At 56.0% G+C, this 24,250-nt stretch overlaps 4 protein-coding genes across 4 annotated transcripts in view; all 4 read right to left on the bottom strand.

Annotated features, from left to right (window-relative positions):
• The window catches only part of IK (IK cytokine), a 143,764-nt gene that overhangs the window by 29,725 nt on the left and 89,789 nt on the right, over positions 1–24,250 (bottom strand). The gene's annotated exons all lie outside the window — the stretch shown is intronic.
• On the bottom strand, positions 2,284–4,200 carry SLC35A4 (solute carrier family 35 member A4). Its single transcript, XM_010303484.2, has one exon. It carries the CDS (start codon positions 4,198–4,200, stop codon positions 3,253–3,255), a length of 948 nt encoding a protein of 315 aa, XP_010301786.2. The 3' UTR covers positions 2,284–3,252.
• LOC142603829 (SLC35A4 upstream open reading frame protein) lies at positions 4,279–5,471 on the bottom strand. Its single transcript, XM_075766391.1, has 3 exons — positions 5,388–5,471; positions 5,176–5,253; positions 4,279–4,976 (listed from the first exon to the last, which is right to left on the bottom strand). The coding sequence occupies exons 1-3, from the start codon at positions 5,400–5,402 to the stop codon at positions 4,779–4,781; spliced, it is 291 nt and encodes a 96-aa protein (XP_075622506.1). The 5' UTR covers positions 5,403–5,471; the 3' UTR covers positions 4,279–4,778.
• Positions 17,863–24,119, bottom strand: STING1 (stimulator of interferon response cGAMP interactor 1). The gene is made up of 7 exons (XM_010312073.2): positions 23,827–24,119; positions 23,247–23,491; positions 22,443–22,623; positions 21,425–21,533; positions 21,029–21,267; positions 19,221–19,407; positions 17,863–18,352 (listed from the first exon to the last, which is right to left on the bottom strand). The coding sequence occupies exons 2-7, from the start codon at positions 23,489–23,491 to the stop codon at positions 18,159–18,161; spliced, it is 1,155 nt and encodes a 384-aa protein (XP_010310375.2). The 5' UTR covers positions 23,827–24,119; the 3' UTR covers positions 17,863–18,158.

Here is a 24,250-nt window from a genome sequence, read left to right as displayed (position 1 = left end):
AGATGATCTCAGCCACCCTCTGGGACCCGGCGCAAGAGGTTGCAGCGCGTCGAAGGGAGATCCGAGGGCTGCGGATGGAGCTGTTGGCTGCAGCTGGCCTCCCCGAGCAGAAGATGGCCGTGGCCCAGCTGCGGAGAGCCCTGCGGGAGCTGCAGGTGGGGGAATGCCCCTGGACACCAGATGGGACCAGGATGGCACCAATTCCCCCCGGTTGAATGAAGTCTAGACTCCGTCCTGGTGTCAAGACCCTTGTCTGGCACTGAGGGCTGAGGGCTGCCTGCCTGGGGGGGGTGAGATGGTGGGGGTGGGATGTGTCCCTGGAGCTGTGCCATGTCTAGAGGTCTCCAGCATCCTGGCACGGACCTTCAGCCCCTTTTTCCAGGTACTGAAGAACCAAAGGTGGGAGAAGAAGCTGGAAGCGGCCGAGGTGCTTGGAGCAAGTCAGATGTGCGAGCCCAGTGCCAAGGTGGGCATAGCTCAGGCCACAGCCTCATCCAGAGACAACCCAGGTGCAGGAGAAGCCCTGAATCCTGGTTGCATCCCCATAACATCTCCTCCTGCTCCTACAGGACCAGGTCTCTGCAGGGAATACAGCACTGGGCCAGCAGTCTGGGACCCAAACGGCCCCGATCGGCCTGGAGCCGCCAGGTCCAGAGCATGGGGACAGGCAGGCGCCCCACGCCTGGGTTGCAGATATGTGGGCACGGAGCATCGCTCTACACGGTGGGAAACGGCTTTGCTCAGGGGCTGGAAGACGCCTCAGTCCTTCCTCTAAACTGGCTTCTTCAGCCCTGCCATATCACGCACGTTCCCCTTCCCTCTCCCCACCCAGGACCAGGTGCCAGCGAGAGCAGCCAGGGAGGGGACCGAGACCAGGGGAGCACAGGGCAAGGCTCGCTGAAGGAGCCCTCACCCAGCAAAGTGCCACAGCCGTGGCCACTGACCGGGGGTGACACCGTGAGTGGGAGCCCACTGGGTCCCTGGCTGCTGCTTGTGGGCAGGGGGAGCACCCAGGGCGTGCAGTCCTCTGCACCAGCAGCACGGGGTCCCCAGGGGGTCCACGTCGGCTCTGCTCTCTGCCAGGCAGGGATCCAGCGCCAGCCGTGCCCATCCCTGGAGGTCCAGTACGCCCTGGCCAAGGCGCAGAGGCAGCGGCTGCGGGCTCAGCACTGCCTGCTCCTCCAGCGAGAGCTGGGGAAGGGGACAGTGCCAGACCAGGAGGTGACCAGGGAGGTGGGCATGGGACGACAGCCTGTCACTGGGGGGTCCAGACTCTCCTCCTGCCCTGGCTCTGCTCCCCCAGGGCAGGGCAGCCCCATGGAGCAGAGACACCCCAGAGCTGCCCTGTCCTCATCCCTGTCCCCTGCAGTGGGACACAGCTCGCTGGCAACAGGAGGTGGCCACACTGGGCCTGAGCCTGGAGGCAGCGCGGAGGGAGCAGGAGGCGGCCGAGTGGGACCTGGAGGCCTTGCTGCACAGCCACCGGCAGGAGAGGCAGGCCTGCAGGCAGCACCTGCTGCAGGTAGGCAGGGAGGGCTGGGGACACACCTCCAGGCCGCAAGGGCTATGCCAGGCAGCCCCAGGTGTCCCCACAGGTGCTTCGGGACCAGCAGCACCTGGCAGAGGAGCAGAGGGAGGCGCTGGACCACCGGCACCGGGTGCTGCTGCAGGAGGTGCTCCGGGACGCTGCGGAGCTTGCCGCACGCAACCAGGAGCTGCGGGAAGCCAGACGGCTGGGCTCAGCTGATGCCGCCACACAGACGCCCTGAGCCAGCACCCCAGGGTGGTGGGCACTGCTGCCCCGGCAGGCAGGCAGGACGGGGTGCCTGCAGACCCCTGCCACCCCAACCCCCCCTCCCTGGAATGAGCCACCAGCCCCGGAGCCAAGGGACTGGCCAGCCCCAGCTAAACCAGTCACATAGGGAAAGGCCTCCCACCTCCCTCCCAGGCCTGCTCTGGCTGCAGAGAGCTGCTCCCTGCAGAAACCTGGCCCTGGGGAAGATATTTGCTGGCAGGAGGGGAAGCACTACACCCCTCTGCCCTCACGGGGAAACCCTGCTCTCCGCTGGGGACGTGCCTGCAGGAGCACGGGCTCAGGCACAGCCCTGCAGCAGGAGCAGAGCAGGCATGGTGGGAGAGCTGGCGACCCCCAGGCTGCTGCTATGTGGAATAAAGTGGGTGCCCCCTCACTGATGAGTGTCATCAGGCTTGGACATGCCCTTGGCCTCCAAACCTCGGCCAAGCAAAACAGATGCCTTCCTGGAGGGAGGACAAACACACGCATGCTGTTGAACCGCAACTTTAATAACCCTGGCTGGAGCCAGCGGTGACTTCTGCCTGCCAGGAACTCGCTAGCCACAGCATTGGTACAAATTCAGGTGCTCTCTCCCTTTTGGGGAGCAGGTGAAACAGTTCCTGCACCCCTTATTTCCCCATCTGCTCTGCATGGGGAGTGGGGCCTACAGAGAGCAGCCCTTCAGCCAGGGGCTGGGGCAAGGGGTGCGCCAAAAAAATCAGAAAGAGGTGGGAGAAACAGCTCTGGCCATGGCATGAGGCTCTCCAGGCGGCAGCACTCAGCTCCCTCCCCAGACTGGAGGGAGAAACCCTCTTCCCACCTCACCAGGGGCCCTGAGGGGTCACAGGCCAGCAGGGGTCACCCCCCACAGTGCCGAGGCTTCCCTGAAGCCACGGGCTGGGGATCGGCTGGGCATGTCGGATGGACATGGTCCCCTGCCATGGGGAAGCACCATCCACAGGAGTCAAAACAGCATCAGACCAACGCTGGCCTGGCAGTGATTGTGCAGCAGGGCTGCCCGTGCGCAGAGCCCACAACACAGCGGAGATAACCACTGCAGGACCATTAACAGGCACAAGAAACAAGTGCGCTCTTTGGTGCGGGGAAGATGGGGGAAGCAGCTTGAGAATGCAATACGCCACACAAACGAGGTACCCAGGACCCACCCTGAGGCTGTGCCCACGTGATCGCACAGGAACCCCGTGGCACGGAGTCCCACCAGGCCGAAGCAGGGCCCAACCTCTCCCTGGAAAGAGGGATGGGGCACTCCTCCCCCCAGCACTCCTCCGTGCTAGCCTGGCATGCACCCAGCAGGAGCGGCTCCCTGCAAAGTCGGGTGGGGAGGCCGACAGGCAGAGCACTGCTGTGCTTCTTACACCAGCCCCAGCAGAAGCACTGAACACCCCTGAGGAACAACTAAAGACCACCCTGGTGTGTGCAGGGCAGGAAGGCAGCAGCTATCTGACCCCATAGTACAAGTGAACAGCAAGGCCAATGCACGAGACAGCAACGAAGAAGAGGAGGGTGAGCTGCAGGTTGAAGAGGGTGACGGACAGGAGGGCATTGACCAGGATAGAGCAGGAGATCACGAAGAGCCTGGTGATGTTACTGCTGTGCTTCATGACCACAGACATGATCAAGCCATTCAAAGCCTGGCTGACCACAATCACTAGCACCCAGGATGAGAAGCCCTCCAAGAAACTGCCTTCTGTGCTGCTCCAGAAGTAGCCGATCAAGTTGAACACGACCCCAAAGAAGTAAAGGAAGAGGTTCTGAAGGCTGAGAGGCAGCGCCTGAGTTTTCAGGATGGCTTCCGTGTAGACAGCAGACAAGCCCGATATCAGGCAGTACACCGAGATCAGCAACAAGCCCAGCAGCGTGATGTGCAGCTGCATCTTGGAGGGGCTGCCAGGGTCCTGCAGGCCGCCACAGCTGTAGCTCACCCCAGCAGCCACCAGCAGGAAGAGAGCCAGCCATCTGCGCATGCTGAGCCGTTGGTGCAGGAAGAGGCTGTAGAGGAGCGCGGTGCTGACGATCTTTAAGTTACTCAAGACCTGGTAGGTGCTGGGATCCATGAAGAGCTGCATGTGAACCACCAGGTTGTTGTTGGCAGCATAGAGCAAGGCAGAGAGGGCGAAGGGGACCACGTGGTGCCACGACATGGCGACTCCCAGCAGCTCCCGGTCCCAGGTCAGCAGGAACAGGAGAGAGAACACCAGTTTTGTCAGCTCAACAAGAACAACGACGGACGTGGAGCTGAAGGGGATCATCCCATCCACCTTGCACAGGGTCAGGAGGGGAGCATGAGAGCCGTATATGGCTACAGACAACACCAGCATCAGTCCCCACAGCCCCCTCCGGAGCACCCAATTTGCAGAGCCAGTAGCATTACCAAACAGCACCATTTTCAGGTGGTAGCCAGCAAAGGCGAGCTGCTATCAGCGCAGAGAAGCCAGGCAGACTCGCACCCTAGAACATTCAAGAAGAGACCAAATACCATGAATTTAATGAGCCTGATTAAAACAGGGTATTACCTGCTACGTTTCTGATGCAGTGGGAGAGAATCGTTTTGTCTTTTGTTAGGAAGAGAACTACAAGCCTCCCTAGGAAGCCACAGAAAACATGTTCGTAGGGCAAAGCGTGCACTCAGTGGAAGGGCGTAGGGGTGGTGAGCGTGATGACATGTCACAGGCAGCCTTTCAGTCCGCAGGGGCACAGAGAGAGGTGAGGGGAAAAGGCAGCTGGCAAAACATTGGCCACCAATACATCCAAGCTACTGTGAGTTAGTGGAGTGATCACCGCTGTCACGATGCTCTAATACCCCATAACCAGACCCGCTGATGCTCGCAATGATGTGGTGTAAAGCCCTTTTCCAGTGGAAAAGAACGGTGTACGTGATGTGCTTCTGAAAGCCCCAGGAATCTTCTGTGCCTGCTAACTAAGGAGTACCATTCCTACAGTCACCGCTGCCAAGGGCTCCGTGCTAGTCCCGACCTTTTTTCAGTGAACTGAAATAGTCCCGGACTGTCTTTTCAACGTTGGGGACAGCATAGTTCTGAGCAGCATATATCCCTGTGCAGGTCCCAGCCACGAATCCCAGGACAGCCGAGAAGCGAAGTTTGGCTATCAGGTAGCCTGCCAGGAAACCTTTGAGAAAGGGCGATGCCAGCAGAGAGCCATTCTGTGGAGAAGAGCAAAGAGTGAGGCCGCCAGGCAGGGTGGGCTTGCGTGGGGAATGCAGAGCAGGGACGTGACGTGCCCCAGGGATTTTTTTTTTTTTAACGAAGCCCCCTGAGGATGGGTGACTGGCCCACACCGAGGCACGCAGGCTGCCGGCACAGGCCAGGGAAGCGGTTTACTTGCCCCACACCAGCACGCACCTCGTTCTCCACCCTGCGCTGCAGGCTCTCCAGCTGGTCCTTCAGGAAGGCGAGGTCCTTCAGCTTGGGCAGCGGGTCCTGGGGGAAGACACGCAGGCTGGTGTGCGGTAGCGCCCGGGGACAGGGAACCGGCCCCGCACTCCCCCAGCCCCGGTCCGGTTCCGCCCCGCCTGAGCCCTGCCCGGCCCTGCCCGCCGCACCACCCCGCTCACCTTATCGTCCGCCATCTTAGCGCAGGCACCGCCCGCCGCGCAGGCACCGCCCGCCGCTGATTGGGCCGTGGGGAGGCACGTGACGCCCTCACGCACACCTCCTCTCCTCCCACGGCCCGCCCGCCAGGCGCCATCTTGAGACGGGGCGGGGGCTAGTGGGGTGCGGCCGTGCTGGCGGGGGCTTCCTCTCCCTCCTGAGGGCCGGCCCTGCCCTGCCCCGGGGCGGGAGCTGCTGCAGGGGAGGTCTGGCTGCTGCTGGCGAGGCCCCGGGAGCGGTGGGAGGTGCTGGGGAAAGAGATCATGAGAGGAGCTGTTTGGTCTGTGTGTGGGGGAGGGAAGGGCCTCGGCGGGCCTGGAGCGGGCCTGGGGGCTGCGGCTCCTGCGGCGGTGCCCGTGGCCCTGCCGTGCCCGTCCAGGGCATCCTGGGACAGCTGGGGCACGGGGGCCTTCAGCACAGGCTGGGTGCCCACGTGTGTGTACATGTTCTCAGAGGGATCCCTTCGTGTGGCCGTTTGTGTTGCAAAGGTCTGAGGATCAGCCCAGCACCCGCCCTGGGCTGCACAGGGGACATTCCCCACCCTGGCCCAGCAACCTGGCAGAGAGGAGTCTGTGTGGCTTGCCAGGCCTTGGCAGAGTCTTTGATGGAGCTCAGTGTTCAGAAGCCCCCTTGTCTCTGTCCCAGAAGGTGCTGCTGGGGCTGACTGTAATGCGGGAGTGGGCCCACATATGGCTGCCGCTCCACTTCCCATGCCTGACCTCTTTCCCCACCCAGCCAAAGCTTTGCCTTGTGGTCGGACACATCCTGTCACTGAATGTGTGTTAAGGTCTGTGGAGGGAGAGACAGGAGATGAGTACGGCCCTGTGAGTGGTGCAAGGAAGAGGTGCTGACAGATGCTGGTGAAGGACAGCATGGTGTGGGAGCAGCATTCCCCTGCCAGCCCACAGGGACAGTTCCGGCAAGTGGAGAGCACTGCAGGAATGTCACATCTGCTGCACAGTAAGTGACAGAGGGACTGGAGCAGGCAGGGGCCTTTGGGTCACAGCCTTTCATAGAATCCCAGACTGGTTTGGGCTGGAAGAGACCTCAAAGCCCATACAGTTCCACCCCCCTGCCATGGGCAGGGACATCCTCTACTAGCCCAGGTTGCCCAAAGTCCCATCCGACCTGGCCTTGAACACTTCCAGGGATGGGGCATCCACAGCTTCTCTGGGCAACCTGTGCCAGTGCTTCACCGCCCTTACAGGGAAGAATTTCTTCCTAACATCTAATCTAAATCTCCCTTGTTAAGGCCATTCCCCCTTGTCCTGTCACTACGTTGCCCTGTGAACAGTCCCTCTCCAGCTTTTCATGAAAGAAACCCCAGTCCTCCTCTGCCTTCATGCCTCTGAGTGTTGTGCCATGGCTTTTCAGCATAGCTCAGAAGTTAGCTGAGGTGACAGGTTTTATGGAGCTGTGGCTGAAGGAAGAATTGAAGGGAGACTGCAGCCTGGCAGTGATTTTGAACCCAGAGGAGCCGATGAGTGTAGGACACCACAAGGCTTCTGGCACAGGCAAGTGTCAGCCAGGGGTCGGATAACTCGGGATGGGCCTGTTGCACACAACAGGATTTTATACAAGCATCTGGTGAGAGGGACAATGTGAGCGCCTTCCTGGTGGGCTCTGGTGTGTCGGTGCAACACTCCGAGGAGCAGCCAGGGTCAGCTTCCAGCTGTGACCCCTATGAGCCAGTGACTCTATTGTGGGACTAGTTATGGTTAGTACCACCTTGAGTCTGTTAATAGCGAATGCTTATTGGTCTTCTACTAAATACCAAATCTGGCTTGATCACCTCTCAGGTAAAAGGGAATTGACACCACTTGAGCACCCCTTCCATGCCCCCCTCAGAGGCAGAGCACTGGGGCACTGCAGAGCTGGGGACCTCGCTCCATCTGTGTGTGCTGTGGTGCCTCCAGGTGCTCCAGGCCAGCAGAGGAAAGCCAAGGGCCACCAAAGGTAACCCAAAGGTAGCCCACAGGTGTTGATGTGTGTGCCATCCTTGTACCACCAGAGCAGGTGAGGAGGAGGTTTGCCCCATAGGGTGGGTCAGGAAGAGCAGGCTGTCCCCATAGCCCACGCAGGAGACAGGGCAGCCCTCGGCTGAGGGGGTGCTGTCCCTGGCATGTGGAGGGGAGCTGAGCCCTGGCGTGCAGGGATCGCTATCTGCAGTGTGTTCATTAGTGAAAAGCTCTATGTGGGGGTGAATGTGTGCTAGTGCAGCTCCAGCCTAGAGAGATGGAGTGCGCAGAAGGGTAGCAAGCAGCTTCCAGTGTAGGGATCTGTACCAAAATATTAAGGGCTTGAGCCTGTCTCATCCTGTCTCTACTCCTGCTGTCCTGGACAGTCCTGGCACTGGTGTGGGCCTGGCAGACAGCTGCGCTGGAGGCTCCAGGGACTGGTCCTGTGGCTGGTGTCGGGCACAAGTGGCAGGACATGCTTGGTCCCAAGTGCGGTGCCTCATCCTGTGGCTCAGGATGCCTCCCGCCCTCTTCCTGGCCCTAGGCCATAGTACCAAGACAGCCATCCTTTTCCCAATAGGAAGGGGTGGAGGCAGTCCCCCCACTCCCTGGCTCTCTCCTGCTGCTGATTTCAGGGCAGAGATAACTGTCACTGGCCTCAGGAGGCTGTGTCCAGCCCAAGGGCAGTACTAGGAGCAGGAAAAAAGAGACAAAACGTGTTCCAACCTAATTAGCCTGTCTTCCTTTGCCTTTCATGAGCAGGATGTGTTTGTGCAGACAACACTGTGGTCCTCAGTGGTCAAAGCAGTTCAGATGTCAGTGCTGTTATGCTGGGGATGGACAGTGACTCAGGGTGTCCTCTCCACATCTGTATCTCCCATGGTTACTTGGGTTGCTCCTGCCCTGAACAGCTTCGTGCCAGCAGCACGGCTGGCTGTGCTGGCTGGCTCCTGGTCTTCCTGCAGACCCCAGTACCACAGGCCAGAACACAATTGATGAGCAAAGAACAAAAATGACTCCCTAAAACTAACACCTTGAAGTTACTATCTAAAGGCTAGAGCTGGCAGGTCTCTCTTTGCTAGTAAGAGGCTTGGCTTAGTAAAGCCCTGCCACAAGAAGAGACCCCTAAACCACCTGTGAACCCGAACTGGCACCCAGAAATAATTCCTACTTCCTTACTTGGGGCTTTTGGTTGTTTTTCCATGTTTTTGTTCACCTTTCCATGAGGCCTAAGCACCGCTGGGGACTGTACTCCATCTAACAAATCTGTTGAAGGTGCTAGTGAAACACAAGCTGCAGCACTGTCAGCTTGGGAAGTTGGCACTACAGAACTACAAGCGAGGCTGAGGAATTCTGTGAAGTGCATATTTCAGATGCTTGGGTAACAATTTAATTAAAAATTGGGATGTTGGGATTTACGTATGTGTTACCCCCATGGATGCTACACCAGGATTTAAAGGCTCAAGGACTTAAAGGTGTGAATTTTCAGGCAGAGCTGTGCACTAAAACAGGCAGCACACAAGAGCATCGAGACAGCCCTGTGAAGGCTTCTGGACTGTCAGACAAATTTAATTTATACACACTCCCCATATATATTATACTGCTCCCACCGAACCACTGGGAGGAGGAAATGAAAGGGACTGCTGAGTCAGTAGCAGGTGCACGACGAAGCAGAGGCAGTTAATTAATAGACGGTTTAAGTCCAAGAGATGTGAGAGTCCAGCTGTGGCCGACAGCTGAAGTACCGAGCTGCTGTTTTCCGTGCTTCGCAGGATGCCAGACTTCAACCACAGACAGGCGTGAACTTAGTGAACCTGCCATTTTCCTCAGCCACTTCAAATGAGCCCGCTTTCCAAGCAGGATTTTTGCTACATGAAAAGTTGAAAAAAATAAAAATCGATGTGATTGAAGGGCCTTTCTTGGAGAACAACCACAAAACTTGAAAAGCGCAACTTAGTGCACTTGTTTGAAAATGTGGATATTGCTAAAAAAGCAACACTTGAGGGCAGCATAGCACTGGTGAACTGTCATGGCTGCTCGCTTGCAGTAGTTGTTTCCTCATGAAAGGCGTACCCATCACCAACCCCACAAGCACTATTCAGCAGACAACGTGCGCATTTTTCTCCATCGAAGCACACAATGCTCCCTGGCTGGCACGCACACCTATTTCCCAATAACTGGTTTTATTTCAGCCTCACGAGGTGACCACCGCTGCACGAGCTGGTTGTAAAAGTGTTCTTTGCTCTAGATCTGCAGTTATTAACCAAACTCAGCTGCTCTTTAGAAACTACATGGATATGAGATTTAAGGATACAAATAAAAGTAGGTCCTGAGGAATCTTTTTAGCTATTGTCAAACTTCAGAAATTGTTACCTTTGGCGGCTTCTCCCCCAGATACAGAAGCATCCTGCATTTGCAGGGCTCCATAATTTGACCTTTTTCAAACAATCAGAAGGTTTCTGCCCAAAGGCCTCAGGGCCCAAGTGTCAGGATGGGTTTGTAGCTCTCAAAGGTGGAGGGGTGAGAGCACAAGCAAAACTGAGAACACTTCCTACCTCAGCGCCAGTGATGGCCTTACCCTGAGTCAGGTTTGGGGGTGTTCTGGAAGATCAGTTTTGTTAATGCCAACATTTATAATGAAGCCACTGCATAATATTTTTAAAGCATCAGAACTGACTCTGGCTCTTCAATGAGAAAGAAACATTACAGCCAAAATGAATACTTGGCATAAGACAGTAGTTACTGGGAATGTAAGCAAAAATGAGAAATCTCAACACATATTCCATGATCCAGTCGCATTTTAAGAATACTGTTTACCCGGTCCCACAAGCACAGACAGCAAGCGGGAGAAACCCAGCATCTGGATCAGCTGCTCATATTCATGCATCACTAAGTGGGAGTATAGCCAAGAGCAAGGACTGCTGCATCTTTTCTTTTAAACCACGTGTCTTTCCTGAAGCCGCTAATAATGATACGTGAGTACATAAGCATTTTGTACAGCACTTAATCAACTCCAGTTCTCACCACAAACTGAGTGAATTTAAATGACTCAGTAAGTTCTTCTGATTTTGAGTGAAGCAGTGACTTAAGTGCAGTCTTAGGGCTAGAGAAACTGTGCAAATGCTTAAATCTGGACACAAAAAGGGTCATTTCCACATGGCAAATAGTAATGCACTCCCAAACTGTGAGTGACGCTGGATGCCAAGGAACTGATATCTAGACATGTTTAAGAGGACTTAAAAAAAGTCACTACTGAAGCTAGCCAAGAAGAGTCACCAGATTGAAGGAACCAGTCTGCAGTAAGGGCCATGTTCTGCTGTTGATGAGCAACATGACATGACTTTTAAAAGTTTTCTTGCTGTTCAGCACTGGAGCAGAAGCAATCCAAACCAGTTTCAGGTGCCAACATACATTGCAAACCAGCAAGAAAATGGATGAGATTTCCCAGAAGAGCTGTATAGTGTTTCCTGCTCCAAATCATTGTGTCCCTCGCAGAACGCATCCCAGAGCAGGGGACCATACGCACAGGGGATGCAATCGCTCCCATGACCATGCATGATACCGCTCTGATACTGCTTCCTGTGAGCATCTGCCACACGAGCAACAGTTTCTTCATCTCAATGCAGGTTCTGCATAGTGCAGGTTGAACTGCAGTTCCGCACCACCTCCTGTTTAAGGGGATTTGCGAAAGGAAGCGGATGACTCCGGTTTATTGGTATGTTCAGTCACAACGCATTCAAAGGGGAAATTGGACAGTTAAAACAAGCAGGTACCTGCAAGAAAGATGACAGTTTGCTATCTTTTATGTGAATCAAAGCCCAGATGGGCCAGGTTTGCTGAGGTCAAACAGCAGTGTGACCCTAGAGATCAGTGGTTTGCAGTGGTGACAGGGAACCTCGTCCTCCCACACTAAGCAAACATTTGCCAACAGAGGGATGAGACTATTCCCAAGTCTCCAAAGCAGCAGAAGAACACCAGCAAGGAAGTTTCTCTGCTGATGTGCCAGTGCTTTTTTTGTGTCATATAAAGAAGCAGGAAGCCAGGGACCTGGATGGCCTGGGGCATCTTTTAATTACCAGTAGTTCTTCCTGAAAGTATTTAGCACTGGGCTGAATGATGGTGCCTGCTACCACTGTCATTTACAGGGGTGGGCTCTTGAGGGTCATACAGATACTGACCTCTCAACCCCAAAACCCAGCAGTAAAACAGAAGCAGAGGAACTCTCTTTTCTAGCCTTAAAACCCAGAGTCACGAAGATGTCAGCATTAGCTGGGATGCTGACAACTCTTACCTGCACAAGAGGTAAGGGTTAAAAAAAAATCCCAAAGGACACCTGGGAAAGGCAGCTTCTCAGAGGTGCAGTCTTCTTTCAGCAGACTGCAGCCTCCTGGGCAATGCCTTCGCCCTCCAAAAGGGTGCTCATATGCCTGATGCCAGGCTGGTGAAGAGTGCCCGGTGCTCCTGCTGACTTCTGCCATCCACCATGGCCGTGTCGGTTGGAACTGGCTCCTGAGCCAAAACCGCTTCTTGTCCTGAACCTAGCGAGAACAACGCAGCTTTCAGCTTCATCCCCTGGTTTAAATATCACACCATGTAGCTCGGGTCATCCTGAAAATTCCCAGGACTTCCAGTACAGTGATCTTTAATATACACATCCCTCCAGAGAATAAACTGTTCAGAAAGTTCAGAGAGATTTTAGGCAGTAAGGGGAATGCAACCAAATCCTAAATTCACCATTCCCCAACTAAAAAGCAAGAATTTGGGAGCACTCTGCCTCTGTCCTCCCCATCCCTCTGTCCTGGTCAGTTGCTGTATTCATGCAAATATGAATGCACTGGTCTGCACTAGCGGCTTTTCATCCGAGGTAAAGGACAAGACGTACAAGAGCAGGAGTAAAGGCACTCTTGTGATAGGCATGTGCATCTCTTGCAGAAAAACTGAAGATCAGTTTTTCTAAGTTCATGGTGAAAGCCTGAGCCCCTGCGCTGCAATGGGTCTTTGAGACAACTCTTATATCAGCCTCCCTGAGGTTAAAAAATAAGTCTTTGCTGTATGGAGCAGGACAGATGGATCACTACAGACAGTTAATAGTGATTTCTGGTCACACACAAGGAGAAAAGACTATGTCTCAGAAAGGACTGCTGACCTGGCCAGCTCCGTGATTGCAAATGAACAGGAGCTGGGCTTATTTACATCCAAATGCACTAACAAAACCTAATGGGAAAACAGCTTGGATGTGAGGAAGAGCTTCAAGAGGCCTTGCCCTTGCTCCGGAGCTGTGTCCAAGCTCAGTGGTGGCCCTAGCCCTGGCTGGAGGGAGGGTAAGGCTGTGCTGTGCCTTGCTCACCTGGACCCTGACTGCAAATATAACTCTGTGCTCCACTTTGGACCTGCCTCATTGTTGCTGGATGGTGGTGGACCTTGGACCTGCTCAGCTCACCTTGCTGAGGTATGGTGGCATTGCTGCTCCCTATGGCTCAGGCATGGGTCTGCTGCTCCCTAACGCCTCTCCTTCATCCTGAGGGCAGAGAAGAGCTGCTCAGGCTCTGGAGCAGTCAGGGTGTTGGGAGAAAGGTAGGGTGAGAGCAGTGCCAGCCACCTCTCACTGCTACACCGAGCCCATCCATGCATCATCCCCATTGCTCTGTCTTTGCACTGGGGATGAGCAATAGCTGGGTGTTGTAGCCCTGTACCAGGCACCTCTCCATGGCTTGGGGCCATGCTTCTGTCCCCACAGTTTGTGCTCGGGTGGCTCAGGTTGAAGATGTCCCCTAAATCTGCTCATTACCTCTCATGGCCCTGGCAGTCCCTGCATGTTTGGCTCCAGATCAGGGCAGTGCCTGGCTGTGCCACTCGCATACCCCTATGTCCCACTGGCAGCCATGGTACTGCAGCATGGGGCATCGCTGAAGCAAGACCATGTCCGAGCACTGTGTGGTGACCAGAGACATCTGGGGCTTTTGCCCCCTCATGGCGGGGGGCACAGTGGTGATGAGGGCACGGGGCTGTGCGGGGAGCACCACTGCCTTGCTGGTGCATGCCAGTAGAAGAACAGGCTGTGTCTGGGCTGCTGACACCCTGCGGCACCTTCAGCCACCCCAGAAGCTGGGGAGTCCTGAGTCAGGTCTGATGGGGAACACTGCAATTAGAGCAAAAAGTCAGCTGACTTGTGCTGTTAGGGAGCTCAAGGGGAAAATTATTATCATCTGCCAGCTTGGGCAGCAAGCTTCCACTTCTTCTGAGGTTTGATTTTCCTGCCTCTGATTCAGCTCTGCCTGCGATTCACTCTGCTAGCAAAGGTTTTCACCTTGCCATTTGCTTGGCCCTGGCTTTGCCCTTGAGCAGTGGCAGGAGCTGAGCCTTTGGCTGGCAGCAGGTTTTCTGCTGGAACAAGGTTGCGCTGTCAGATTTCCTCTGGGTTTGTGCCTGTCTTTCTACCTGTCCCCTGCTAATATGGGCTGAGCTAATCAGTCGTCTTCAGCCCAATCTGATTGAAGGCGGTGATGGGCAAGATAAGAAGCATCCATATGGGAAGGGAGCAGGAAGTTAGAAAGGAGACAGTGTTTGTGCCCCACAAGGATTCCCACTGGATTTGAAGGTGCAAACCCTCGAGGACTGTGGTGGCGCTGGCTTTGCTGCTCATGCAGCTGCTTCTGGCTGTGCCCTTGTTGCTGAGCTCAGCCCCGATGCCATGCATTTACCTCTAATTTCAGCAGGTGCCCACAGCATATGCTCTGTGCCCTTGAGAACACTGCTCTGAAACAGGAGGTGGGTGATCAGGACACACGTCCAACAGTCCACGCCCCAGGGCCAGACCTGTTGGGTGCAGTACTCTGCTCAATGCACCCAGGGGTAATGTTTCTCCTACCACGAGTAGGAGGTCCTTTGCCTGCAGCAGCACAGCTCTCCCCTCTCCGGCCAGTGCAGCACCAGGCACTTGGCACATCCGAGAGGCTTCGACAAAGGTCCCCAACGCTCCTGCAAACCAGCAGGCCAAGAGGAGCTGGCTCTTTGCAGTGGCCTTTGCTGTCACAAACCCTCCCTTAACAGCCCTTTCATCTGTCATTTTTGTCTTTTGCACAGATGCAGTACCCAGAGATTAGGCTGCAGATTAAGGTTTTACTGAATCCTGAAATGGGTTCCAATTCCCAGTCCCAGCGGGACCAACTTGCGGCTGAATTTCCTCTGTAAGCTTGCTGGGCTGGCGTCGGGGAGAGGCATCTCCCACCATGTTCTCCCATGTGCGTGAAAGGTAGAGCCCTGATATTCACCTGGAGTGCTTTGCTGAGAGGCAGCTGCCAGGTAAGAGCAGTTTTATCCTGGGAAGAAAAGCTAGGGAGAGACAGAAGGAACTGGAGCTGTTTCATGAGTGGCTTTAGATGAGAGGAATAAGCTGTAGCTGATCCCTTTTTACTCAGTGTCACACTGGGGGCAGAAGGTCTCAGCGCCAAGTGTACTTCCAGGCCAAGAGAGTGGTACCAGCCTGTGAGGGCCAGCAAATGCTGTCATGCAGGTCCCAGAGGGCTCACAGGCATCCCTGGTGCTGTGCCGCACTGGCACTGCATGAGGGGAAGGATGTCGAGGTGCTTGCTGGCCTTGGGCTTATTGCCTGGGAGCCTGAGCAGGTCCCAGGGCCCTACTGAATCCCAGAGGCTTCAAATGGTGGTTAAGGAGCTGAGTTATAGGCCCTTTGTGCCTTGGTTTGCCAGCGGGATGTAACAGCGCTGCTGGGTCTTTTTGGGTGGCTGCAAAGTGCTCAGCTCTGCAGGCTTCATGTGGCTGAGCCACTGGTGGCTGGTGGTGGCTGACTGCAGCAGGAGGGTTTTCCAGGCTGCCTTCTTCCCAACAGAAATTGCAGTCATTGAAGCTTTCATCCATCTGCTCAAAATAGTACGACCTGTTTTTTCTCCATCCATTCAGAGGGGAATACTGGGTGGTGAGGCTACACTTCTGAGATGAGCCCAGTGAGCTTTGTGGAGCAAACAAGGCTGAAGCAGCACTGTCATGGCAGAGCCCTTTGAGCTGCCCTTGGAGGCAGCCCAGGCAGGCTGCTCTTAAACCAGGCTCCCAGCAGCATCTGCTGCTGTGCCATGCTGCCCACTGGAGCTGCATTCTCACCTGCTGGGAACCCCATGCACACAGCCCCCCACCAGCACCAAGGCTGTCGTACCAGGTATGTGAGGAAGTGGTAACACAAATGTCTCGCTGTTTAGTTTGTCTCAGGGTTGTTCCCCAGGCACCTCTGCCTCCCGGGCTGGGTGTCTGGCTGGGGCACCCACCTTCCCGCTGAAGGGTAAAACATCGGCCTATTCCCGGCTCAGGGTGGTGCAAGTTGTCCAAGAGAGTCCCAGTGTGACCATTCCCTTGGGAGCCATGGGCAGAGGAAAGTGCATTCAACATCTTTGGGATGGATCTGCAAGCACAAATAGGTATCGGAGTAAAAGGAGCTGGGCAGCCAAGGGCAGGAGTGGGGGTGCGGCCTCAGCCCCAGCCTGCACCCACCCAGCCCTTTCCATCAGCATCTCTCCATCTTGGGTGAGCCTGCTCAGGCACAAACACTTCCACCTTGGCCTGGGAGTGACAAAAAACCCCAGTGCCCTGCTGTGATCCTGACAGCTGCGGTTGGCCCTGGTTTTGTTATCCTTCAGTGCATCATGGCCCTTGCACAGGCTGTGCATGCTCACACCAGTGGAAGCTGGGCTCCTGGAAGGAGCAGCTTGCTGGGTGCAGCTGGCAGGAGCCACGAGGCAAGGACATGGCAAGGCTGGGCAGCCACAGCTCCAGTGAGGAGCCTGAGCCTGCTGTTAGAGAGGTCGCATACCTGGCACCATATCATCCACCAGGTCCAGACAGCACTTGAGAGAGCCAAACCACATTGGAAAAATAGTGGCAGGGAGTCTGGCTTAGCTGGAGACTCACCAGTATCCACAGAGGTGGTAGCGTCCTAGGACTTTTGTGTGTATGGATCTGGGCCTAGTCACCCAGGAAACTCTGAGTTGAGCCAGGAGGGAACCAGGCACGGCATTCTTGTCGCCATCCTCAGCCGCATGGCTGGGTCACCTCTGCTGGCCCCCTGGACTCCACAGTCCCCTCAGGGCTTCCATGGCTAGCCCAGAGGATGGTCACAGCTGTGGCTGGGCCCAGGTGCTGGAAGTTCAGGCTGAGGGTGAATGGGAGCTTTCAAGGGACATCAGTCCTTTTGCCAAAGTCCTGGGAGTTGGGAGGGACCAAAGGGATCATATCCGTGTAGGGGTGCTGCAACATCAGAGAGTCACAAGCCAACTGAGCTGCCTTCTGCCCCTCTTCCCTCCCAGGACAGAACTGGCTGGCTAGATCCTCCTTCAGCTCTTGGCAAAAGGGGAAGCTGAGGCATGGAGCAGTGGGCGCACAGCTCTGGCCCCTGCTCTGTGACCTTGCCAAGCTGCACCACAACAAAGCTATGCCATGATCTCTGGCAAGCAACAAGCCCTGGAGCCACCATTCTGCCTCACGGCACACGGCTCTGGCCATGCTGCATCACTTGTGCTTCGTTGCCTGAGGGACTGGCTGGGTCCCCTGCCCCATGGCTGGCCCAGGTCATGCGGAGCACCTTTGGGATTTTACTGTCTTCCCAGCTGGGATGGCTTCTGGCAGTAGCCCACCATGGGGACTGTATTTCTCAGCTGCTTGCTTGGCCCTGGCAGTGTCCCCAGAGGAGGCTCCGTCTCTCACAAGCTGGGTCTCTCCAGCAAATGTGGCACGGGTGCAGCCCCTTTTTTAGCCTGGGCATCTCTAGGCAGATCCTGGAGGAGCATCTAGATGAGCAGAGCCAGGAAATTGTCTGTCTCTGAGCCATGCTGAGCAGACCTGCTGCACGTCCTCTGCCCTGCTTCTACCTGATGAACTGGGGCCCGAGTAGGCGGGGAGGGCCTGGGTTGCTGGGCTTGTTGGGGTTACCTCACCCCCAGGCACAGAGGCCTGAGCAGCCCAACATGTGATGTCTTGCACCAAAAAGCCTCATGCAGGACTGCACCTTGCCCCTTTCCCAGAGCTCCAGGTGGTCTGGCACATCCTTTGGGGCCGGAGAAACACTTCTGCAGAGTGCTTGGGAGAAATGTGGGCATGAAGGGCATCAGCAGGCACCACAGATGGCTCTCAGCATGAAATTACTGAATGGAGCAAAGGCAGGGAGGTTTCCCACACTGTGGTACCACCAAATGTCAGAGTTCCCCAGGCCTGACCTCCTCTTCCACCTCTGCATCCCGAGTGGGTGGAAAGTGAGGATGTTGGGGTGTGACTGCACTGTCCGTCAGGCTGGAGGGTACCCTGGAAGTCCTGCACATGCTCCTTGCGCCTGCAGAAGCCATCAGACTGGCCAGGCTACGCTGGCTGGATGTGTTGGACCCAGCGCACACGTGCACACTCGTGGCTGGGATTTCCAAAGCCCTGTCCAACACTACAGGATGTCCATCATGCCCAAGATTCAGGATAATGCAACTCATTCCAGAGGAAAATGCTTTATATCATATGAATCAAAGCAGATTTAAAAAAAAAATAAAAAATCCGTGGATTAATATATGAGATATACATAACAAAGAAAATGGGAAGTATGTCACAGGATTGTGGTTTGAGTCAGCTATTTCCAGTGAACATGATGCAAAGGAAGTTTTGGTGGGCAGTTCCTGCAGGAGGCTGGGGATCGCTGCCATGGGTGACACTTGCTGCAAGAGGAAAGGGTTTGGGGAAGGGGGACTGGAGCCCTGAGGCAGCGGTGTGGGGCTGGGCATCGCTGGTGCTTTAGAAGCCGTCACTTCGCAGAGGCTGTGGCAGGTCTGACTGACTTATCTGGAGGTTGAGCTCTGTTGAGCTGAGGGTCGTGTTTGGGTTGTGTGGCTGGTTCCCCTCATACATGGTGTACTCCTCACGATGCTGCTGCTGGAGGTGCCAGAGGATCTCTCTGGACAAGAAGTGGCTCTCTGCTTCGCCCGACTCTGGAACAGAAGGAAGACAAAACCTACCCTCACTGGCCTGGCCTGAGGCAGGAGTCTGGGCAGGGAGCAAAGCAGAGTCTCTGGGAGATGCCCCAAAATAGGGAAAATTTCCTGAGAAGTCAAAATATGGTTCTCACTTCCCCCTTTTAGCACGCCAGAAGAAAGAAAATAAAACACAAAGTGCAGGAAGGAGAGTAAATTATGGGCACTGTGTGCTGGTTTTTCCCAGTAGTGCTTTTTGTGATGGGAACTACCTTGCTACCCCATCAGGGAGAGCACTGAATTTCCTCTGAAAAACAATGAGATTAATTTCAGCAAGAAGCAGCAAGCTGTTTTCAAGCTCTGCTGCTCTGGCAGAGGTGAGCAGAAGTGAAATTAAAAGGGAGACGGGATAGCCTTCCTCCTCGTCCCCTGTCAGGAGGAATGCCACTGAGCCAGCACACACACCAACACTGGTCCCAGTGCTGGGGAGGGCTTGACTGCCCCAGTGGTTTCTCCCAGGAACATCAGCAGTGAAGGGAGCTGCACCTTCTCCTGGAAGCCCGCTGTTTATTTAACCCTTGAGGGAGCGTTCTTGCTGCCCCAGCAGAAGACTGATTGTCTCAGATGCCTCTGGGGACTTCAGCAGGGACCAGGTCTGTCAGCATCCTCACCACTCCTCCAAGACCTGCAGCAAGCAGTCCTCTGTCAGGAAGCAGCCCCTTCCTCCCCACTGCGGCAGGGACCCCTATGCCTGTGCAAGTGGGGACACCGTGCGTACCAGGATCCTGCCTACTTCCCCTTGTTAGCTCTGATCCGAAGTCACTCGGGGCTGGAGGAGCACAGCTGCCGTGCTGGGCACTCCTGCCCTCTTCCCCTCTGCACTCACCCTCGTACGCAATGAGCCGGTAGGTACCCACGCACTCCTTGGAGCTTTTCAGGATCTCCTCCAACGTCCTGTAGAACAGCTTGGCCTGCTCCAGGCGGTCCTCCCGGCTGAAGGCAGCACACTCATCCTGGGACATGGCGTAGAGGGACTGCAGCGGGGTGGCATACTCCACTGCGCAGTGCCAGAGCTGCAGGGACAGAAGAAAAAGACACGGGGTCAGGAGTGCATCCGGCAAAGGGCTGCTGGGGGCCCTGGTGATGGGCAGAGTCCTCAAGACCTCTTGGCAGCTACCCGCCCTGCCCTGGTGCTGTGTGCTGTACCCCCAGGATGGGGACACTGGTTCTGGCCCCTGTGTCCCCTTGCCCTGTGTTGTGCAGGGAAAGAGCAACTGGCCTGGCAGGGAGGCAGGTATGGCTGTGTCCCGTGCACCAGGGGGGCTCAGGAAGCTGCCTCCCTCCCTCAGGGCCCCAGGGTGCAGCCACTGGCTTTGGCAGCACTCCCAAGCCTGGGGAGTGATTTTTCCCATGGAGTTTGGTCCTCCGTGGAGACGCCCCTTGCCCGTGTCTGATCACACCTTCTTGGTGGCTTTTCTGCTAGAGAAGGGGAAGTCTGAGCATCCTAACGGAGAGTAGGAGACTGGAGAAGAGGATAAATGTTGGCAAATGAATGCACAGCCAGAAGGAAGCTGATCAAACAAATGAGGAGAGATTTGTTAAGGCCATAAAAATTCCAAGGAGGAGCAGGGTTATCAGTAAGTCTTGTACTGGGCAAACTGGAAATTTTAATAAAGTGTATAAGATGGAAGAGGGATGAGATCCCTGGGTAAATGCAGAGTAGCAGGAAGAGCTACCATCCTTGGAGGGCAGTTGCCACAGTGACCCAGAGGAGGTGCCAAGGATGGGAGCTAGCATTGCTGCCATGCACGCGTTCACCAGCGACTGGGTGGCAAGCTGAGGGACAGATTTTACTGACAATGTGCAGCGGGTCAGGACAGGTCCATACTGCAGAGCTGCTGGAGCTCACTTGGTGCCGAGTGACTCCGCAGAAGACCAGCAGATAAAACACAGCATCAGTGCATGCATCATAGCAGGAAGAACCCAATGTGGACTGTACTTCCCCAGGAGCAGGGCCAGGAAGGAGGCTCTGGAGTCCCTGCAGGCAGGGCTTTAAAAGCAGCAGCTCAACGCTCAGCCACCATCAAAGCACAAATTGGGGAGTCTCTGCTGATGCTTCTGTCCACAGCTGTGTCAGCAGGACCGGTGTGTTCCCTCCTCCAAGGGAGCAGGGGCAGAGGCCCATCTGCCTGGAGATGTGGCAGGAGATGAATGCAATGTGAGATGGAGGGATTTTAGGGCTTATCAGCCTGGAAAAGAGGTGACTGGGGGAAAGGGAGAGAGTCAAATTATATAATGACTCACACGGACATTTTCAAGCACCTCTCCACAACAAAAGGAAATATTCATTCGTCCCATGGGAACTGATGCTCTGGACCCCACTTTTTTTTTTTTTTTTTCCTACTCAGCTTTCTGCTGTCTTCTAGACTTAAATCAACTCCAGGAGGGGTTAAGTGAGCCCAACATCCCTGCAAGGGCTGAGCCAGGGGTGAGGCAGCCAGGAGGAAGGGATGCAGATGGCCAGCATGGACAGGACCTCTCCATCTTGCAGAAGTCTGCTGAAAGCTGGGTGTATCTAATAGGAGAGGGGACACTGTCCTGCCCTCATGGCCACTTCTGGGCTGGGATCTGAGGCCAGGAAGACCTTTGGGCTGATGCATGCTGCCTGCTCTCCCAATGCTGCGCTCAATATACCTTCTTGTCTTCATCCCTGATTGTGTAGAGGCTGTGCTTGTAGACCCTTTTCTTGGTGCCAGCTCGGGTCAGGGTGGTTTCAGTGAGGTCTGTCAGGTACTTGATATTGCTGTCAGCTTTCTCCAGGTCATCATAGACATCACAGCTCAGAGGGACCAAGATGTGGAGCTTCCAGGTCTCCCTGTATGCCAGCACGTTGGGGTTGGCTCTGCTGAATTCCTCCATTGACTTTTTCACCCCTGGTGGAAGACAGCGTCAGGCAGAGGTGCCTAGCATGAGCACAGCTGCTTTCTACCTTGCTCCCTATTTCCCTGCTAACACTGTAAAAGTGGGAGGATTGTCATTAGGAGCTATTTCTATCTGTAGGCATGATAATGCAGGGAAACAGCTACGTACGTGGCAGGACTATTTTTAGGTACCCAATGTAATAAGACCAGGCAAGCCCATGAGCGACGTTCTGCTTGGACCTCTCAGACATCTCAGATATTTCCACTGCTGAGGGCTTCTGTGGAGGGAAGGAAAGACAGACCAGTGGTGATGAAAGCAGCCACCTGGGCTTTTCTGCAACAGTCTGTTCTCTGCAGGGATCAGAGAGCAGCTGCCCTCTCCAAAGAGATCTGCAGAGTGACCAGCTCTGCTGCCTCCTTCCAGCACCATGTTGGGCAGCGAGGCCAAGAGTCCTCGATGGCCCACACAGCCCCTGCAGATGAGGAAGCTGATGCTGGAGTGAGCTGGACACATTTCTGGCTGCATCCTCCACTGGGATTGTGTGTCCCAGTGCAACTTGTGCATCAGGCCAGTACTTCAAGCATGTGGGAGGAGACATCCCAGTGTCTGGTGGGGGATTTCCAGGGCCACTGGTGGCCCTTGCCAGCTCTATGTGTTCATTTAGGTGGAAACAGGTGTTGAAACTCCATAGGCACCTGGCGGCTGCCCTCCCCAAAGCACCTTTCTGTAGCCTGTGTGACCCCACTCCCCTTCCAGCTCTGCCAATGCTGCAGAGGTACCTGGAGCTTGGCTCTGCCACCCCCAGCGCACCTGATAATTAACCCTGTGGAGACCACACAGGTCTACCCTTTCCCCCCAAGCACCAGCTTGATTGACAGATTTAAAAATACCCATTTTTTGTGTCAGCGGGGCTCTGGCTGCAGCAGGGCTGCTGCCAGTGCCCCGGGGTGGCAGTGCTCGTTAAAAGGCAGCCTGCCCCTCCTGCCGGTACGTGTGGCAGCATGAGGCTGAGGAGATCAGCTCTTTGGGGCTGAGCTGACAAGAGTGTTTCTCCCGCTGCAGAGCTGTGTGCGGGTGGGCTGTACGTGCAGGGGCTGCGCAGAGCTGGGCCACGTGCCCTCATGAACGCTCAGGGCTGCCGTGCTCCCCGGGAAGCCTGGCCAGGCTAGAGATATCGGTGCCTTACGTGGAGCCCCAGAGCGAGGATGAGGAGCTGGCACAGGCTGGTCAGGCTGAGGTGCAGGATGAGCGGCTGCCCATCTCCATCGAGAAGAGCCACGTAGGCTGAGCCACAGATGAGCAGCATGAGTGCATGCCAACGCAGGGGGAAGCAGGCGCTCAGGGCCCTCCGGAAGCTGCCATGGTGCCTGGGAGGGAGAGGGAGACACAAGGCAGGCTGGTGGCTGCCTGCCTGCCATCCTCATCTGCAGGCCACAGGGCACTGGCCAGGGGATGCTCCCACCTCCCTGCCAGTGCTGCTGACCACCCAGCACAGTTCGGATCCAGGGAGCCCTGTGAGACCCAGCTCAGTGCACCCTGGGGGACCCAGCCAGGAGAGGGCTTGGGTGTCTTGCAGCACCCATGGGTCTCAGAGGAGAGCAGATGCAATGTTGCCCTAGACAGTGAGGGGAGATCATCTCCAACAGCCCCGTGCCCTCTGGCACTGGGTGGTGGGGAAGGCTGGGGGCTGAGATCTGCTCCCCAGGTAAAGGGCACATGAGGGAGCTACCGCAAAGAGGAGAGGGAGAGGTCCATCGGCATAATGGGGCAGCTGGGCAGGCAGGAGAAGGGAGAGGAGGAGGAGCTGAGAAAGACAGAAGGCTGATGGAGAGCAGCGTGTGCTGCCGGCCACAGCAGAGCATTGCCACAAGAGGGTACGCGTGGGAGTAGTAAGAAGGAGCAGCTCCCTCCCAACACCCAGAGGCTGCTATGCCCTTCTCCCCAGGGCTGCCCCAGGAGCCCTGGAGGCAGCCTCCTCCACCCTGCTCACCTGGATTGGAGGTGGAAGATCTCTTCAGCCAGGTAGCAGGTGCCCTTGAGCAGCACCCCAATCTGCAGTGCCACAAAGTGGGAGGTGATGCTGCGGGCGGTGGGCACGAGGGGCTCCCCGGTGAGGTACAGTGCTGTGGCACACAAAGCCAGGAGCAAGTACATGGCACACTGCGCTCGCCCTCCCCGGGCCTTGGGGATGAGCAAGGTGATGGGGTGGCTCGGCTGCCATGATTCCCGCGACATCTGCAGCAGAGAGGGGGGGTCAGCAGCAATTGTTGCCCCCTGCACCCACAGCAGCGCAGTGGGGAGTGGAGAAGGGGGATGCACATGCACATCCAGCACTTGCAGCACCCCAAAGCACGCAACAGAGCCGTCCCTTCCTTTGCATGCTGCTGAGAGGCAGCCACTTCTGGGGCCTGTGCATGCTGCACAGGCCACCTTGGGGCTGGCCCCCGTGCCCAAATGGGCTTGGCAAGGCAAAGCCTGGCTGGCCACCCCACTCCAAAATCGATGCCATCCCTACGCCAACCCTCCCTGCTCCACAGCCACGGGGTCATCACTCCTCCTGCCGCACTCACCGGAGCAGTTACGAGCCGTGAGACCGGACGCTGCCTGCGTTTCCTGCACTCTGGTTAATGGGCTCTGTGCTCCAGCCTGGGCAGCTGCGGCTCTTTTTGGAGGCTGCTGCCACAGGCAGAGACCCGGAGCCTCTGCACCGTACAGGCTTCTTCTGCCACGGGTGGAGCTGCAGTTCCTGGCAATGAGAACAATTAAAATGAAAGGAAAGATCGTGGCTGCAGGCAGCTTGCGGAAAGCAGCAGAGCCCTCCCACACAGGACACCCGTGAAGTCTCACAGCCCGCAGGAAATCCGGGTGCTGGCCAGCACTGGCTAGATGTGGCAGGTTTCGATATTCATGAGCTTACACCTCTGGAAAGCCCCAACATATCTGTCAGGTCATAATGGGGCTGAGCTGAGCTGGAATGAGGAAGGAAACCAGAAT

Source organism: Balearica regulorum, chromosome 14 (assembly GCF_011004875.1).
Source record: "Balearica regulorum gibbericeps isolate bBalReg1 chromosome 14, bBalReg1.pri, whole genome shotgun sequence".
NCBI classification, from domain to species: domain Eukaryota; kingdom Metazoa; phylum Chordata; class Aves; order Gruiformes; family Gruidae; genus Balearica; species Balearica regulorum.
This window is presented reverse-complemented; position numbering and strand designations above follow the sequence as displayed.